Here is a 19,023-nt window from a genome sequence, read left to right on the forward strand (position 1 = left end):
AACCCCCTTACTGGGAATATATGATTTCGTACTTTTCATATAAATATTTAAATCCCTATACTCAGTTCATCATATGTAAACCACATTATCAATAGTGGAGCATCTTGTTTATTAAACAAATAATTTATTTATGACCTAGGAACGTTAGCTGACATTTTGACGTATCTGATAACACCGTATTTACACATAACCAGTTTGTGTAAGTGGTCAAAGCTATAGCCACAATATAAATATTAGAGTGGATGAGTAACCTTGTTTTCGTAACAACCCTGACCCTTATTTCGACAGACAACTCTCTGCTTTTCGTGAAACCCTCACCACTCCGCAAAAAAAATGCACTAGGGAGACAGTTTTCGTGTTGACAAATGATACGTTGCGTTCAGTTTGTGTGACACTCTTCGACTGCCTCCTTATTTCTCTTCTTATTGAATGCTGAAACGAGTCATACAGAAGAAAGCCTGAAATTGCCTTCGAACAGGCCAGGAGCGACATAGGAGGAGACTCTGCTAAGGACACAATTTTCCTAACGAGAGAGTGGACCCCCTTTGAAGTGGGTCAGCCGTCTGTGAGGCGCTGGGCATCGTCGCTTCGACTGCTGGCGCCGGGCACTGAATGGCTTGTTAACCGAAGGGTTTAAATCGCAGTCCTTACAAATAAGCAAACCAGTAGATGGTCTGCGGCCACAAAGGTAGAAGGCGACTCAGAGTAATGGGGAAGCAATTTAAAGGCATCGACAACTAGAGCGGATACAATCTTTTTTAAGGAGCGGTAGCTCATTCCATATCCTATTGTGTTTAGTGCAAGAAGGTCGGATGATATAACTAGAGACATTCATGGAAAAGTCCTTTCTTAAGGCCACAGCTTCGAGGTAAATCAAAATACACTCCTGGAAATTGAAATAAGAACACCGTGAATTCATTGTCCCAGGAAGGGGAAACTTTATTGACACATTCCTGGGGTCAGATACATCACATGATCACACTGACAGAACCACAGGCACATAGACACACGCAACAGAGCATGCACAATGTCGGCACTAGTACAGTGTACATCCACCTTTCGCAGCAATGCAGGCTGCTATTCTCCCATGGAGACGATCGTAGAGATGCTGGATGTAGTCCTGTGGAACGGCTTGCCATGCCATATCCACCTGGCGCCTCAGTTGGACCAGCGTTCGTGCTGGACGTGCAGACCGCGTGAGACGACGCTTCATCCAGTCCCAAACATGCTCAATGGGGGACAGATCCGGAGATCTTGCTGGCCAGGGTAGTTGACTTACACCTTCTAGAGCACGTTGGGTGGCACGGGATACATGCGGACGTGCATTGTCCTGTTGGAACAGCAAGTTCCCTTGCCGGTCTAGGAATGGTAGAACGATGGGTTCGATGACGGTTTGGATGTACCGTGCACTATTCAGTGTCCCCTCGACGATCACCAGTGGTGTACGGCCAGTGTAGGAGATCGCTCCCCACACCACGATGCCGGGTGTTGGCCCTGTGTGCCTCGGTCGTATGCAGTCCTGATTGTGGCGCTCACCTGCACGGTGCCAAACACGCATACGACCATCATTGGTACCAAGGCAGAAGCGACTCTCATCGCTGAAGACGACACGTCTCCATTCGTCCCTCCATTCACGCCTGTCGCGACGCCACTGGAGGCGGGCTGCACGATGTTGGGGCGTGAGCGGAAGACGGCCTAACGGTGTGCGGGACCGTAGCCCAGCTTCATGGAGACGGTTGCGAATGGTCCTCGCCGATACCCCAGGAGCAACAGTGTCCCTAATTTGCTGGGAAGTGGCGGTGCGGTCCCCTACGGCACTGCGTAGGATCCTACGGTCTTAGCGTGCATCCGTGCGTCGCTGCGGTCCGGTCCCAGGTCGACGGGCACGTGCACCTTCCGCCGACCACTGGCGACAACATCGATGTACTGTGGAGACCCCACGCCCCACGTGTTGAGCAGTTCGGCGGTACGTCCACCCGGCCTCCTGCATGCCCACTATACGCCCTCGCTCAAAGTCCGTCAACTGCACATACGGTTCACGTCCACGCTGTCGCGGCATGCTACCAGTGTTAAAGACTGCGATGGAGCTCCGTATGCCACGGCAAACTGGCTGACACTGACGGCGGCGAAGCACAAATGCTGCGTAGCTAGCGCCATTCGACGGCCAACACCGCGGTTCCTGGTGTGTCCGCTGTGCCGTGCGTGTGATCATTGCTTGTACAGCCCTCTCGCAGTGTCCGGAGCAAGTATGGTGGATATGACACCTCGGTGTCAATGTGTTCTTATTTCCATTTCCAGGAGTGTAAATTAAGCCAGGTCCACCTTTTTTTTCTCTCCTCCTGCGAAGACTTTCTCTTGGTCCTTTTTAACTTGGTGGACCCATAGTAGAATCTTTAATTTTCGTACATAGATTATAATGTTTATCGCTAACTTTACTGTCGAGAATCATTGAACATGCTCATGAAATTGTAATCTTCGTTTTTTAATGATTGCTGCCATTTTTATTAATTTCTCTGTTGTTTTACTCGACTTCAATCTGTCTCTGTCCATTTTCTCTGGACCAAGAATATTCCTCGTAATTGTTCGTTCTTCCTCCAAGTGATTTTCCGTATCATTTTTTCGTAAAGTTTAATTGACAGGCAGATTCAGGTTTGATCTGCATGTTGTAATGTGTAGCTCATGTATATGTGGTCATGCACTTCACATGTCACACACAAAATGTTTCTCCGTGAGTTGTTTCTAAGGATCTCTGTAGAACTATCAAATTAATTTTTGCGAAATATTTTGAGGTCATTTGTTATTTTGTTCATTTTATTAGATTTATGTGGTTCAGTGCTATTATGCTAAATCAAAACATCTCGTCATGAATCACGTCAGTACTTAGTTTACAAAATGCTGATTGGAAAATTTCTTTACAAAAAAGGCCTCACGTATTTATAATACTTGAGAGTAGCTGTGACAGATTACGAATAAGTAACACATTACGGGAAAAGGTTCTTAGTACAGCGAGGAACTTCAGTAGAGAATAGGAATAAGTCAGAAGAACACCTTTCAACTTTGATTCTGATTCTTGGGAGTTTATCACCCAGTTTTATGAAATGTTGCTGGAAACTTACTGAAAATCACCCTGTTGGCGGTGCACGATCTTCTGTCAATGCTTGAAGAACAGTTATTCAGGTGCAGATCTCTTCCCTGTTTAGTTGTCACTGAATGAACGTCAGTAATTCCAGCAATAAATCACACGAAGAAGTATGGTTACTGAGATGTCAGAGTTATACAGGGTGGGCTGAAACAGCATGAAAAGCTAGTAAGAACTTTGCATGGTAAGTTGTGCTGAAAAATAATTGTTAAGAAAAAAATTCGATACTTTGCACCGCTTCCGAGTTACGTATCATTAAAGTTAGCCAGTCAGGCCGTTGCACGCACAAATTCAACGGTCCGCCACAGACATTGCCACCAAACATGACCTTCGTTTGGTTTCCTACAACCGAACAATAAAGCGATACAAGAATTCAACCTGGTACGGTAGAAAGGATCGAACCTGAGCCAAAGTCAGAACTTCTCGTGCGGTATGATCTATGTTGTGAGAACAACTGACTTTAATTGAATCGGGCGAGTTGCTTGAATCAGCGCACATCGATATGATTTGCTTACTTCCGTGCTAATTAACTCGAAAATAGTTCACCCATTTATATGTTTTCCTATTATTTCTCACCACATCTTATCCTGCAACGCTTTTACAACGTTTTCAGGCTGTTTCCCGCTGCCCTATATACAGTAGTATAGTATAAAGTACGTTGAGATATTGTAGACAGGAGAAGTGTTTATGTGTAGGGGGCCTACAAAATTCCACTTATCACGGATACCTTTCCACTCTTAAGGCTAGGTTGGTTACTTTTTTACATGAATACAGCTGATTTCCTTTCCAGTCCCCCACGGTCGTTGTCGACGGAAGATTAAACACTTATCTTCTCCAGGTCCCTCATTTACAAGAGCGTGAAATAATTTTTCTGAGTAATTTCTTTGCAGTTTTATCATTAGCTCCTCTTCAGCGGTGATTCTCTTTCTGTGCTGCAGGTATCCTCGAAGCTGGAGGTCTGCAACGGTTCGAGCAGCAGCCGGAATACACGGAGGTCAACGCACGCGAGGATGCCATCCTTGCCTGTAAAATCATCAACAAGAAGGGCACGTGCTCCTGGCAGAAGGACAATAAGGTATCCACAATAGAAAAGTACTGCTGCTGTTTCACTGCTTACAATTCTTGTCATCCTTTGATGTAGTTGTGCTACAGTATGAGTAAATCACATTATGAACACGTATAAAGTCTGGTTCACAGGTTTGAGGTTTATGAATATTTGCGCATTCAGTACATAAATAATGTCATAATACCGCTTACCTCACTACATTCAGATATAGTGAAAGAAGATATATCTCACAACACTTCACTCCGCGCGGTTTGAGGCGCCACGTCACCGACTGCACGGCTCCTCCCACCGGAGGTTCGAGTCCTTCCTCGGGCATGGATGTGTGGGTTGTTCTTAGCATAGATTAGTTTAAGTTAGTTTAAGTAGTGTGTAAGTCTAGGAACCGATGACCTCTGCAGCCTGGTCGCTTAAGAACTCACACACATTTGAACATTTTTGAAATTCACTCTCAGCATTACTACTCCAAACTACGTTCCTGTGTAGTGGATTTCACTAAAGCGAAAACCAAGTATTCTACCCGCAATGATTGTCCTAATAACATCGAGAAAGTCACTGTGTTCTTATTACTTGCACTAGTTTTCCTAATGGTACCTGTAAACAAACTGTTCACAGTAAAAGCTACGCATTTTCTCCAGCACTCAACTCATAAGTCAAATGCCATTTTAAGTGGCACTCCGTTGCACGCAGTTATTCACAGTTAGTCACAACTAGTTGTTTACTTTTTTTTCTTTTTATGTCATCAGTTGTCAGAGTGGTCTCATTCGGTCCGCCTCGATTTTGTCTTATACGTCAAACTCTTTACCTGAGTGTAGTACTCATAGTAAATAGTATATACGAGACAGGAATTCGCTCCCGGCCGCATCAAAATTGCTGAGAAAGTATGGTTAATATTATTCCACCTTACCTTCATTATGAACTACTTCTCCCGTGCCTTTACCATTACTAAAGATAAACTGAATGTCTTCTCACAGATCCTCCACTTTTATCCCCATTCGTCTACATTATTCTTGTCACCGACTTGGATAGTGCAATACCCACCACATTTATCTGCTCTTGGTGTCTTAGGGATTTGAGAATGGCGTTCTTCCGAAAGTCAAATGGTATGTCTCCAGTGACGCAGATTCAACACATTTGAGTAATCGTTCCGTTGCCACTTTCCACAACGATTTTGAAACTCCATTCCTTCTACATTGTTTTTCAGACATCTGTTAAACTGTGACTAGTTAATTGAATCTCATATACTTTCCAAGTCATTATCCATTTTCTATTACTTCAGAAGGCATTTCCTCCTCCTCTGGGAAGCCATCAATGTATACCTTTCTGATATCCGCTCTGTTCACCGCGATTAACAGTAGGATTCTTTTTGCACTTGTGATGTTAATTACACTGCTTTTAATCTCAAAGAAAATTTTTTTGACTCTCCTTAGTGCTGAATCCGGTCGTCCGATGCTTCTTTTCTTCAATTTATTAACACATTTTCCTGTAACCGTCACGCTGTAGCTTCTCTGTATTTGCTATGTATTTCGTTCCTCAGTTACTGTATTCCTTTCTTTTCGTGAGTTGCGAAGTGTTCCATTCTCTCGTCCACTCACCAAGGAATCGACTCGGTAGCCGCAGTGAATGTCCTCCACCTGTGTTCCCTGACTGCGCTTGTTTGTGCTCCTGCAAACGACTTCATTCACTGGTGTATATTTTACGTTAACAGATCGTCTTTGGGCACAATTTATAGCCATCTGCTGATCCCGGAAGGTGATAGCTCTCCTTTGCACTGAGCTCAATTACAGCAACTTGCTTCTGTTTGGAATTATTCATTTTCAACGAAAAAACGGCTGTGTAACAGGCATATAGATAATTTCTTATCTACAGGCGATTTTGGAAGACTTACAGTATTTATGGTCGTTTTGACATTAGCATCGGCCAAAGGCACAGTACTGTACCCGCACAGCTCGTTAATAATAGTGACAGAACTGTGTGATCAATGACTACAAAGCTAATCTGCTTAAGAAAAGTTGCTGCTGTTTTGCTTTTCTAGTCATATATACACTGAAGCCACTTCATATTTGGATTCTTTGTGGGTGAACAATTACGTGCGTAACTCGCTTAAAAACTCTCCAACTTAACTCAGTATGTGAAAACTAAACTTGCTGTCTCATTCTAATACTTATCATCCACAGCATGCGTAAATGTTAGTGTGTTCCAAAAATAGCTGTTTCAGGACATTTCGAAGTGTCAGAGCTTAAGTTGCAAAGGGTATGCAGCTCTTCACTCTTATCTGCTTCAACCTTTGAGCATAATATCCGATTAAGGATAAAACTTTCTTCTTTAAATGCTTAGAGATTTGTTATTGTAAACTATATCATTTTTACAAGAGTCTATCGTATTCAACATTAAATCGATGTTGGTGACTTTCCTTGTTTCTTCTACAGGTTTTACCGGTCTTTGTCTTCAAGCGTATTAGTGATAGGGTACATACGAACAGACTCCTAAGCCGGACGCCGTATGCGTCTGAAATGTACTTAGTCTCCAAAATTTTGGACAATAAGGGATCCCTCATTATAACACTGGATGTCGTAAATTCCTTGTTTTACCAGAGGTATTCTCAAACAAACTTCTGATCGGGTAATAAATGTGATTTTTTTTACAGAATCTGTACTTACTTGTCGAAATTACTTCTCCACATAATCGCCACCCAGTTAAAAACATTTGTCCCACCGTAACGCCAGCACCTTTATCCACTCATCAGATAATGATGCCTTCTGCTACACAGCCAGTTGTTGACAACATCCTTGAGTTCACCGTCGGTCGTGGGTTGCTGAGTAGCCAGCCTGCTGGGGAAGATGACACGCCGGTCGCTGTGGCCGAGCGGTTCTAGGCGCTTCAGTCCGGAATCGCGCTGCTGCTACGGTCGCAGGTTCGAATCCTGCCTCGGTTATGGATGTGTGTGATGTCCTTAGGTTAGTTGGGCTTAAGTAGTTCTAAGTCTAGGGGACTGATGACCTCAGATGTTAAGTCCCATAGTGCTTGGAGCCATTTTTTTTTTTTTGAAGATGTCACCTCTGCTCCAAGGAGGATACTCAAAAACCGTCCCCCCGAATGGTTTTAGTTCTTGCTTCGATAGTCAGTACAGGATAACGGGTTGTCGTGAATAAGATTCATTCCTTCACTAAACATCCCACCCTGTTTTGTTTTAACCTTGCAGTTTCAGAAGAGTTTCGCACCACCTCATGTGTCACGACAAAAAATACAGTAGAAAATACAGGAGGCTCCTGGGGCGGTCAGTAGCGATCGCTCCTTCACGTGACGCTAAAATCACTCTGTAGAGCAGGAAACATCACGTGTTCCTATGTACACTACTCTCGAGGTACAACACTGTCCCAAAACTTTAGAATTCTTCACAGACAGGTATTGTACAGAATTTATTTTAGAGACACTCTGTAGTTACCCAAACCCTTCAAACAAGTGTTTCTTCAGCTGCCAGAACGCTTCCAAAAAATTATTTTTTCGACTCACCTTCCCTACTGAAGTTTTCCGGTGACCGACACACTTCATAAAACTTCTCAGTATTACACCTAAATATTAATATGGTCTTAGAAGCTTTCTATATAAACTGCTGATCCTGTAAACAGCCGCCCATTTCTCTTTTGTATTCACTATTTAAGCGCATTTGAAGAGAGTTATTTTATACGTAAACTTTCTATCGTGATGGAACGCGAGAACACAGTCTTATGGTAAGCTGAGATAATATGCTACTGAAGCCGAAAACTATCTTCTGTTTATTTATTTCTTTTGTACAATAAACGATTAATGGGCGTCACCGCTGCCATCCTCAGATGCACATGGGATCACATCTTGCCTTCATCACAGCCCAGCAGTAGGGTATACAGTAAAATCTGTGTCCACGGCAACACTAGGGAGCTTAACATCCTCTAAAATACCGGTGCTTATACATGTCGTTGTTGTATCAACTAAACACGTTGCTATTTCTAGCTATACTGAAATTTCCCGATACTGTCAAATGAAGTGAAGCAACAGCCTAAGCGAAGTTATGGGCTTTGTCAACCGATTTTAGCTGTTGTGAGTCCTAACACGAAAAAATAAATTACTAACTTTCCGTACTGTTGACGAGTAAATGTTTTTGAAATAGTAGTTAAAGCATTTGGTGCATATCTCATGAGCATATATTTCCATCAATCAATAAACATTTAATATCAACCAAAATAGCCTTAGTTCTCAATTCCAGATACCACTTGGTGCTGAAGAATATTGTTTGTATAGCAGGTGTTCACTGAAACAGAACATTCAATCTACTCTATGTGATCAAAAGTATCCGGATACCTGGGTGCAAATGACTAACAAGCAATGCTGGAATTCAATATGGTGTTGGCTCACCCTTAGCCTTGATGACAGCTTCCACTCTCGCAGGCACACGTTCAACCGAGTGCTGGAAGGTTTCGTGGGGAATGGCAGCCCATTCGTCATTCTCAGTTCTGCACTGAGGTGAGGTATCGATGTCGGACGGTGACCCTGGTACGAAGTCGGCATTCCAAAATATCCCGAAGGTGTTCTGTAAGTTCCAGGTCAGGACTCTGTGTTGGTCAGTCCATTACAGGGATGTTGTCGCGTAACCACTCCACCACAGGCCGTGCCTTATGAACAGGTGTTCGATTGTTTCGAAAGATGGAAGTTAGCCGCGCTGGCCGAGCGGTTTTAGGCGCTTCAGCCCGGAACCGCGCGACTGCTACGGCCGCAGGTTCGAATCCTGCCTCGGGCATAGATGTGTGTGATGTCCTTAGGTTAGTTAGGACTAACTAGTTCTACGTTCTAGGGAACTGATGACCTCAGATGTTAAGTCCCAGAGTGCTCAGAGCCATTTGAACCATTCGAAAGATGCAATTGCCATCCCCGAATTGCTCTTCAACAGTGGGTACTTAAAACATCAATGTCGGCCTGTGCTCTGATAGTGCCACGCAGAACAACAAGGGGTGTAAGTCCCCTTCATGAAAAACACGACCACACCATAACAACATCGTCACGGAATTTTACTGTTGACAGATGGCGTTCACCGGGATTTCGCCATACCCACACCCTGCCATCAGATCACTACGTTGTGTACTGTGATTCGTCATTCCGTACAACGTTTTTCCACTGTTCAGTCGTCCAATTTTTACGTTCCGTACACCAAGCGACGCATCGTTTGGCATTTACCGGCGTGATGTGTGGCTTATGAACAGCCACTTGACCATCAAATCCAAGTTTTCGCACCACCCGCCTAAGTGCCAGAGAACTTGAAGTGGACCCTAATGCAGTTTGGAATTCATGTGTGATGGTATGAAGAAATGTCTGTCTATTACATATTACCACCCACTTTAACTGTTGGCGGTCTCTGTCAGTGTACATACGAGGTCGGCCTGTACGCTTTTGCGCATTCTGTGTCCCTTCACCTCTGCACTTCACAATCACATCGGAAACAGTGGACCTAGGGATGTTTAGGAGTGCGGAAATCTCTCGTACAGACATATGACACAAGTGACACAGAATCACCTGACCACGTTCGAAGTCCGTGAGTCCCGCAGAGCACCCCTTTCTGCTCTTTCACAATGTCTAATGACTACTGAGGTCGTTGATATGGAGTAGCTGGCAGTAGGTAGCAGCACAATGAACCTCATATAAAAAAAGTTTTTTTTGGGGTGCCCGGATTCATTTGCTCATATAATGTATACCCCGTGCCACAGGCCACACCCCTCCCACCACAGCCTCTCTCTTACATCAGGTAGGCGATTACTGCCTGGCTGCGAATTGTAGAGCGACAATGCTCTCACAATGGAACACACTAACTGTGACATACTAAGTACAATATAAAGCCTATATTTTCCTAAATTAAATAGGAAGACAAATAAATTGTGGAAACTAAACTGTGTTACTGGAAAAGTTACGAAAGTGTGCTTTGAAACTCATGATATTACGTTTATGAGCTGGGTTACTGTGAGTATAATATTTTACTTCCTTTTCATGTACAAGATAGTGCAGAAGGATGTTTAAGGCGTAGGTGTGGAATAGGGAAACAGTGAAGAAAAGCTGTATCAGTGAGTAAAACTGGGAGAGAGAAAGATCGTCTGTCCATGTTTCGTTAAGTTTGTAGTATGTTGTCACGGCCCTAGAAAATTCAATTTAGTCAACCTTAGCATATTTATCGCGTATGCACCACTTTAAGGAAAAATTTAATTTATTTGTGTTTCTGTAAGGTTGATCTTCACACATTGTCAGAATAACTACAAACGTTTTGGCAGTTCACGAAACGTGCAGATGTTTTGTAGTAAATGCAGTAGAAGTAAGCTAATTTCGCCACTATAGAGATAAGCTAGAAACATAGCAAAGGAAATGGTGTGATTCTGAGGGAAAGCTCATATTGACCCTTTATTTTTATTCTCTTCATTTGACGTCTACTCTATTCCAATCCGTCATTATGGCGTTTCAGCTTTTCGTAAATACAAGAGTAACAAATTACATGCGAACCAGATTGCCATTGTCAGTTTTTATGTATTGTTCAAAGTCGAAAGGACTTCATGAGGGACCACAGACTCCCTAAGGTCACCATACCTTAGGAGCACGTAACTACAGCAAGATGAGTCACTCGAATCCTGTCTTTACATCCATTTCTTACAGACACACTGAAGGTGTTTCGGACCATACTCAAAATTCAACTACACTCCTGGAAATGGAAAAAAGAACACATTGACACCGGTGTGTCAGACCCACCATACTTGCTCCGGACACTGCGAGAGGGCTGTACAAGCAATGATCACACGCACGGCACAGCGGACACACCAGGAACCGCGGTGTTGGCCGTCGAATGGCGCTAGCTGCGCAGCATTTGTGCACCGCCGCCATCAGTGTCAGCCAGTTTGCCGTGGCATACGGAGCTCCATCGCAGTCTTTAACACTGGTAGCATGCCGCGACAGCGTGGACGTGAACCGTATGTGCAGTTGACGGACTTTGAGCGAGGGCGTATAGTGGGCATGCGGGAGGCCGGGTCGACGTACCGCCGAATTGCTCAACACGTGGGGCGTGAGGTCTCCACAGTACATCGATGTTGTCGCCAGTGGTCGGCGGAAGGTGCACGTGCCCGTCGACCTGGGACCGGACCGCAGCGACGCACGGATGCACGCCAAGACCGTAGGATCCTACGCAGTGCCGTAGGGGAAGGCACCGCCACTTCCCAGCAAATTAGGGACACTGTTGCTCCTGGGATATCGGCGAGGACCATTCGCAACCGTCTCCATGAAGCTGGGCTACGGTCCCGCACACCGTTAGGCCGTCTTCCGCTCACGCCCCAACATCGTGCAGCCCGCCTCCAGTGGTGTCGCGACAGGCGTGAATGGAGGGACGAATGGAGACGTGTCGTCTTCAGCGATGAGAGTCGCTTCTGCCTTGGTGCCAATGATGGTCGTATGCGTGTTTGGCGCCGTGCAGGTGAGCGCCACAATCAGGACTGCATACGACCGAGGCACACAGGGCCAACACCCGGCATCATGGTGTGGGGAGCGATCTCCTACACTGGCCGTACACCACTGGTGATCGTCGAGGGGACACTGAATAGTGCACGGTACATCCAAACCGTCATCGAACCCATCGTTCTACCATTCCTAGACCGGCAAGGGAACTTGCTGTTCCAACAGGACAATGCACGTCCGCATATATCCCGTGCCACCCAACGTGCTCTAGAAGGTGTAAGTCAACTACCCTGGCCAGCAAGATCTCCGGATCTGTCCCCCATTGAGCATGTTTTCGACTGGATGAAGCGTCGTCTCACGCGGTCTGCACGTCCAGCACGAACGCTGGTCCAACTGAGGCGCCAGGTGGAAATGGCATGGCAAGCCGTTCCACAGGACTACATCCAGCATCTCTACGATCGTCTCCATGGGAGAATAGCAGCCTGCATTGCTGCGAAAGGTGGATATACACTGTACTAGTGCCGACATTGTGCATGCTCTGTTGCCTGTGTCTATGTGCCTGTGGTTCTGTCAGTGTGATCATGTGATGTATCTGACCCCAGGAATGTGTCAATAAAGTTTCCCCTTCCTGGGACAATGAATTCACGGTGTTCTTATTTCAATTTCCAGGAGTGTATATTCAGATAAGAAAAGTTAGTGATTGGCTCCTCTCTTCATACTCTTTTCTCATGGGTGACAACAGCAAGGCATACTGTCCAAAAGTCATTGTCGAAAGCTCTAAATAGGCACTGTTAACGTGCAGACATAATTGTACATCTCAGCAAGTAATCTGGTGCCACCTAAAAATCAACGTAATCCTTTTGCCATTCCCGATCACACTATTGTCTCCTAATTTTGAGATTTCGACAGAGTTGTGAATCATTCGCGCTCGTAGCTGTCATGACGAGGACACCTGTGCACAGTACTCGCAAAATACCCATTCAAATAATATTGCGGCTAACGTCTTCGGGCGCCGGTACAAATTAATTTCACGACTGCAGTTGATAAGTATCGCAGTCAGTATTCAAACACCATACGGTATGAACATAAAGTTCATAGCCTAGCGCCGTCGTTTTCGCCAAAGGGGTTTGATACGGTGCAAGCAAGCTCAACTGGCCAAATATAAGTTACCCCTTGAAAAAGCACACTGTTCGCTTTGGAGCAATACAGATTAGGTAGAGACCATTCCATTGGTGACAAAGTCACAGCGGCGAAGCAATGGGTACTAGCTAGTCGGTCGTGTGGAATCAGTGCTGTAAGGTGGGTCGACGTAGAGACGTGACGTAAAGATAGATACTCTCATGTTGGGACGTGCCCATGACCACACTAAAAATGAAGTTATATCAATGTGGTGTATCCGAAGTTCCTGGCCTTGTAACACGACGTAAGAACAGTGGTCGCAAAAAGGAGTTAACAGACAGTAATTGGTGATGAATGTCATGTGGTGTCAGTGGCAACCATTTTCCATCCCCAAGGGAATTACAGTTTTCGATTAACGCAGGTACATTTGAGCGATTTTCGAGCGAACAAAGTGAAGGGACCTGCGTGAAACTGACATTTTGAGTAGAGTACCTCGCAAACAGCCATCGGTCATAGCGACACAGAAATCTGCACGTCTTCTGCCAAGAAGTTTCATAAAAGCGCACACTCCGCTGCAGAGTGAAAATCTCATTCTGGAAACGTCCCCAAGTCTGTGGCTTAGCCATGTCTCCGCAATATCCTTTCTTCCAGGAGTGCTAATTCTGCTAGGTTCGCAGGAGAGCTTCTGTGAAATTTGGAAAGTAGGAGACGAGGTGCTGGCGGAAGTAAAGCTGTGAGGACGGGGCGTGAGTAGTGCTTGGGTAGCTCAGTTGGTAGAGCACTTGCTTGCGAAAGGCAAAGGTCGCGAGTTCGAATCTCGGCCCGGCACACAATTTTAATCTGCCAGGAAGTTTCAAAACAACACAGACACTGGGCACTAGCAGACGGGAGGCGTTGTGTCTTTTACCTCCTGCGGCGTCAAACCTACAATATGTGGGCTGTACCGGTCAGAGAAGGTTCTTTGCCATTCTGGTGGTGTTTTTCGTACCGTGACTATAGATGGATCAGAACACCAAAGTGATTGACATCTAGGTGTTTACGTATAACTGCCACAGCAACAACCAACCACAGAAAGAACTTTGTCCAGCCATCTAATCTGTCCACTATTGTCTTATAGCAGTGCTACCCCTTTGTCAGTTAGCACCCTTACTTTCAGGCGATGATTGTGGCCAATGACGTGACAATTATGACTCATCTGCATTGTTTACCTGTGAAGTCTGTTTGTTTTACGTCGTATAATAATTTATATGGTTTGTGAAACTCGCAAAAAAGTAATCAGACATTATTACCCTGCTAATTGAACCAAATACCGCACGGTAATGGTCAGAGCATGAATCTGTCCAGAGCGGTAATGCCCGGCTGTTGCTGCCGCATCCATATTGTGTGCGCTGGCATACGTTAAGCTACAACTGCGCCCCTCCCTTGTTTAATTGTCAGTTACTTCGTTATTTTATGGTATAGGTCCCACTCATTCTGGTTGCCTTGAGAATGTGTCAGAATGATTATTTCGTAAGTCCCGGTAACTAAGTCAAACCATTTCTTAAACATCTTCATGGTGAGTATTCTGCAGAAACTCCTGTCTGTCAGAAGTGTTCACACTTACACGATCATGGTTTTCGAACACTAAGGCGTCCATCATACCTCGACTGTCACACTAAATCAACCGAACTGAATGCCGTAGAAAATGTCTCCGATTACTTGGAGCAGTGGATGAAGGACTCTCTTCCTAACCGTATGCACGCCAAAATCGAGGCAAGTGGTGATAACAGACAGGGACAGAGCCACGTGTCCTGTAGGTGACGTATTATGCTTCGTTTACTTAGTTTTTCTCTTGTACGCTTACAAAATGCGTTCCCCATCTTCGTTCTGGATGTTGCATGGTAGCACTGTATTTAAGACGGTTTGCGAATGTAATGTAACATACGCAAACTTTGATTTTATCCATTATGGACCCGACGTAATTGCTGTTACAGTCATTGTTACAATATCGGCTCAACCACGTTTCGCAGTATAAGAAAACAAAATTGAATCGCTTCAAAAGGGCAAGCCTCCAGAATTAGAACTATTACGCAATAGTCTATAAGTGATAACAAGAGAAAAAATAAATATGTTACGATTCGTGGTCACTTTCCATGTACCCATGTCCTCTCATAATGTGCTTGCGACTGATTCAGGGGATAGAACAAACCAAAATCAGATGGCTCCTGCATTCTTGAGTATTGGCAGCGTCGCAGTAACAGTATTCGGGTCCACACACCTACAGAAGGAACCATCCGTGTCACGTGAATTAGTTATGTGTCTATACTCGGGTGTCTCCTGGGGCCGGCCGGAGTGGCCGAGCGGTTCTAGGCGCTGCAGTCTGGAACCGCGTGACCGCTACGGTTGCCGGTTCGATTCCTGCCTCGGGCATGGATATGTGTGATGTCCTTAGGTTAGTTAGGTTTAAGTAGTTCTAAGTTCTAGGGGACTGATGATCTCAGAAGTTAAGTCCTATAGTGCTCAGAGCCATTTGAACCATTTGTCTCCTCTGAGGTGTGTGGACCGAGTAAACGATTGGCTGCAGCTGTTACGCTGTGAATGCCCAGGGATGCATTCGCCTTTTCATTTTGGTTTGTTTAATAGCCTGGATGGATGATATGGAGGCACGCTTTAGGAGGACGCTATTGCAAGGAAAGGGACAATGACTTTTAATAAAATTATTTGTATTTTTGGCTTGATTGCTGTTATAGATTCTCGTGTAACAGTTCTGATGGATAAGAATTGATTTTACACTGTAGAAGGTGGGCGTGCCCCCATTTTAACATAGAAACCTAAACTGCTTGTGCAAAAATTAACATTGGGTGGTAATAATCTGGCTGCGGATCGTACAACGACGCCATCGCTATAATGTACTGTGCCGTATGTGACATCCTTAGTACAATATACTCATCAAGCCAATATTTACCTCAAGCAAAAGGGAAGACATTCTGAGAAAATAAATGTTATGCATTTTGGCCGTTAGAAGTATGCCAATAACTATTCGCTAAAACATCCACCTGTTCTTCATCATTGAACATTAGCATATCATCATCAACAGTGCTCTGCCAAGAGGCAGGTATTCACGTGGTAGTTCTCCAGGCTGTCCGGTCTTCTGCCATCCTCTTCAGGTCTGCATTATTTCCTCTTCGCTTTATGTAGTCTATCATCTTGTATCTCCTTCTTCCTCTCAGTCTCCTCCCACTAACCAATCCAACCAAAGCATCTACTAGCAAGTACTCCCTTCTCAATGAATGTCCCAACCAGTTCTTTTTCCTTTCTCTTACAACCTTCAGCAGACATCTTCTCTCAACAACCTTTTCCAATACTCTTTCATTACTCACTCTTTCCATCCAGCTTATTCTCTCCATTCTCCTCCACATCTACATCTCAAATGCTTCTAACCTTTTTATCATCCTCTCGTCTCAGCGTCAAATGTTCTCCAGACAAAACATTCGCCAAGCCTTTCCCATAGTCCTTTATCTAATTTGCCACATAAGAGCCTCCTCTCTCTGTTGAATGCCTCCTTCGCTATGGCGGTTCGAGTTTTCACCTCCTGGTGTCATCTCCAGTCTTCAGTTATTGTGCTTCTAGATATTTAAATTCATTTACTTGGCTAATACACTCCTGGAAATTGAAATAAGAACACCGTGAATTCATTGTCCCAGGAAGGGGAAACTTTATTGACACATTCCTGGGGTCAGATACATCACATGATCACACTGACAGAACCACAGGCACATAGACACAGGCAACAGAGCATGCACAATGTCGGCACTAGTACAGTGTATATCCACCTTTCGCAGCAATGCAGGCTGCTATTCTCCCATGGAGACGATCGTAGAGATGCTGGATGTAGTCCTGTGGAACGGCTTGCCATGCCATTTCCACCTGGCGCCTCAGTTGGACCAGCGTTCGTGCTGGACGTGCAGACCGCGTGAGACGACGCTTCATCCAGTCGAAAACATGCTCAATGGGGGACAGATCCGGAGATCTTGCTGGCCAGGGTAGTTGACTTACACCTTCTAGAGCACGTTGGGTGGCACGGGATATATGCGGACGTGCATTGTCCTGTTGGAACAGCAAGTTCCCTTGCCGGTCTAGGAATGGTAGAACGATGGGTTCGATGACGGTTTGGATGTACCGTGCACTATTCAGTGTCCCCTCGACGATCACCAGTGGTGTACGGCCAGTGTAGGAGATCGCTCCCCACACCATGATGCCGGGTGTTGGCCCTGTGTGCCTCGGTCGTATGCAGTCCTGATTGTGGCGCTCACCTGCACGGCGCCAAACACGCATACGACCATCATTGGCACCAAGGCAGAAGCGACTCTCATCGCTGAAGACGACACGTCTCCATTCGTCCCTCCATTCACGCCTGTCGCGACACCACTGGAGGCGGGCTGCACGATGTTGGGGCGTGAGCGGAAGACGGCCTAACGGTGTGCGGGACCGTAGCCCAGCTTCATGGAGACGGTTGCGAATGGTCCTCGCCGATATCCCAGGAGCAACAGTGTCCCTAATTTGCTGGGAAGTGGCGGTGCCTTCCCCTACGGCACTGCGTAGGATCCTACGGTCTTGGCGTGCATCCGTGCGTCGCTGCGGTCCGGTCCCAGGTCGACGGGCACGTGCACCTTCCGCCGACCACTGGCGACAACATCGATGTACTGTGGAGACCTCACGCCCCACGTGTTGAGCAATTCGGCGGTACGTCGACCCGGCCTCCCGCATGCCCACTATACGCCCTCGCTCAAAGTCCGTCAACTGCACATACGGTTCACGTCCACGCTGTCGCGGCATGCTACCAGTGTTAAAGACTGCGATGGAGCTCCGTATGCCACGGCAAACTGGCTGACACTGACGGCGGCGGTGCACAAATGCTGCGCAGCTAGCGCCATTCGACGGCCAACACCGCGGTTCCTGGTGTGTCCGCTGTGCCGTGTGTGTGATCATTGCTTGTACAGCCCTCTCGCAGTATCCGGAGCAACTATGGTGGGTCTGACACACCGGTGTCAATGTGTTCTTTTTTCCATTTCCAGGAGTGTAGTAGATTGGCCTATTTTAACATTGGACAGACTTCGTCTTGTACTGATGACCATAGTCTTTGTTTTTGCTGTGTTATGTGCACCACATATTCCACACAACCTCATTCAGATCTTTGAGCGTGTTATTCACTGTCCGCTCACTTTCTGCCACTAATACCACGTCATCAGCAAATCCTATCCATTCTATTCTAATTCCACCAATAGATATTTTCCTTTCCCATCTAAGCTTTTCGCAATAATCTCTTCAAGGTATACATTAAACAACAGTGTGGAAAGGCAACAAACTTGTCTAACACCTCGTCCACTGCTGCTTCCATCTGACATTTCATTTCCAATCCTTATCCTTACCTTCTGGTGTAAATATAGATTCTGTATCATTCGTCTCTCTTTCCAATCTACTCATTTCCTCTTCAAAATATCCATCAGCTTGTTCCACTGAATTCTGTCAACAGCCTTTTCTAAATCTATAAAAACAGCAAAGATATCTCTACCCTTTTCCGTATATCTTTCCCTTATAGTTCTTAGCATCTCTTGTTCCTTTTCCTCTTCTAGTATATCAGGAAAGCATTAGTCTCAAATCGCTTACGTCTCTCTTTTTAGCTTTTTCGTGGTTCCTTATAACGAGAGTCTTACGTTTTGTGACTTCGCCTATACAGGTCTATCGGAATTCGAATATTATACGTTGGTCTATACTCTGCCACTCCCAAAGCTGCCATAAAGCTCACAAATGAATTATGCTGTAAATAACAGTTCTCATACAAAAATGACTTTAAACAGAAACCAGCGAACATGATTCGAGCAGTCTTATTCTGAAACTCATTTACGGGGAAACAGGTGTAGAATTTTTCTTTTCCGCGTGCGAACGCAGTGCTGATCTTCACGTGGAACGAAGTTGGTGCGCCGTAACTTCGCAAGTTGCCAACCTCGACGGTGGCAAGTTAGGGGTGCAAACTGAACTGTTAAGGCGATGGGCGACGGGCGTGCCAAATGGATCGTTGCTGACGCGCTGAAGAACGAGCAGGGGGGAGTTGTAGAACGGCTCAGTGCAGCCCTTGGATTCAGCTTCAACTAAACAAACGGCACCGTCCCGCAAAGACGCGCATCGTCTAGTTTGCACCTACATTTCTCTTCTCATTCCAGTGAACACGGTACTCTGCCGAAGTAATTTTTAGTCGAGGATATTTCAA

The 19,023-nt window shown here is 45.5% G+C and overlaps 1 protein-coding gene across 1 annotated transcript in view; it reads left to right on the plus strand.

Moving 5' to 3' along the window:
- The window catches only part of LOC126088250 (irregular chiasm C-roughest protein), a 379,377-nt gene that overhangs the window by 67,122 nt on the left and 293,232 nt on the right, over nt 1-19,023 (plus strand). Inside the window, exon 3 of the mRNA XM_049906380.1 lies at nt 4,078-4,214. Within this exon, the coding sequence (XP_049762337.1) occupies nt 4,078-4,214 (137 nt within the window). The remainder of the gene's footprint in view (nt 1-4,077; nt 4,215-19,023) is intronic.

Source organism: Schistocerca cancellata, chromosome 6 (assembly GCF_023864275.1).
Source record: "Schistocerca cancellata isolate TAMUIC-IGC-003103 chromosome 6, iqSchCanc2.1, whole genome shotgun sequence".
NCBI lineage: Eukaryota > Metazoa > Arthropoda > Insecta > Orthoptera > Acrididae > Schistocerca > Schistocerca cancellata.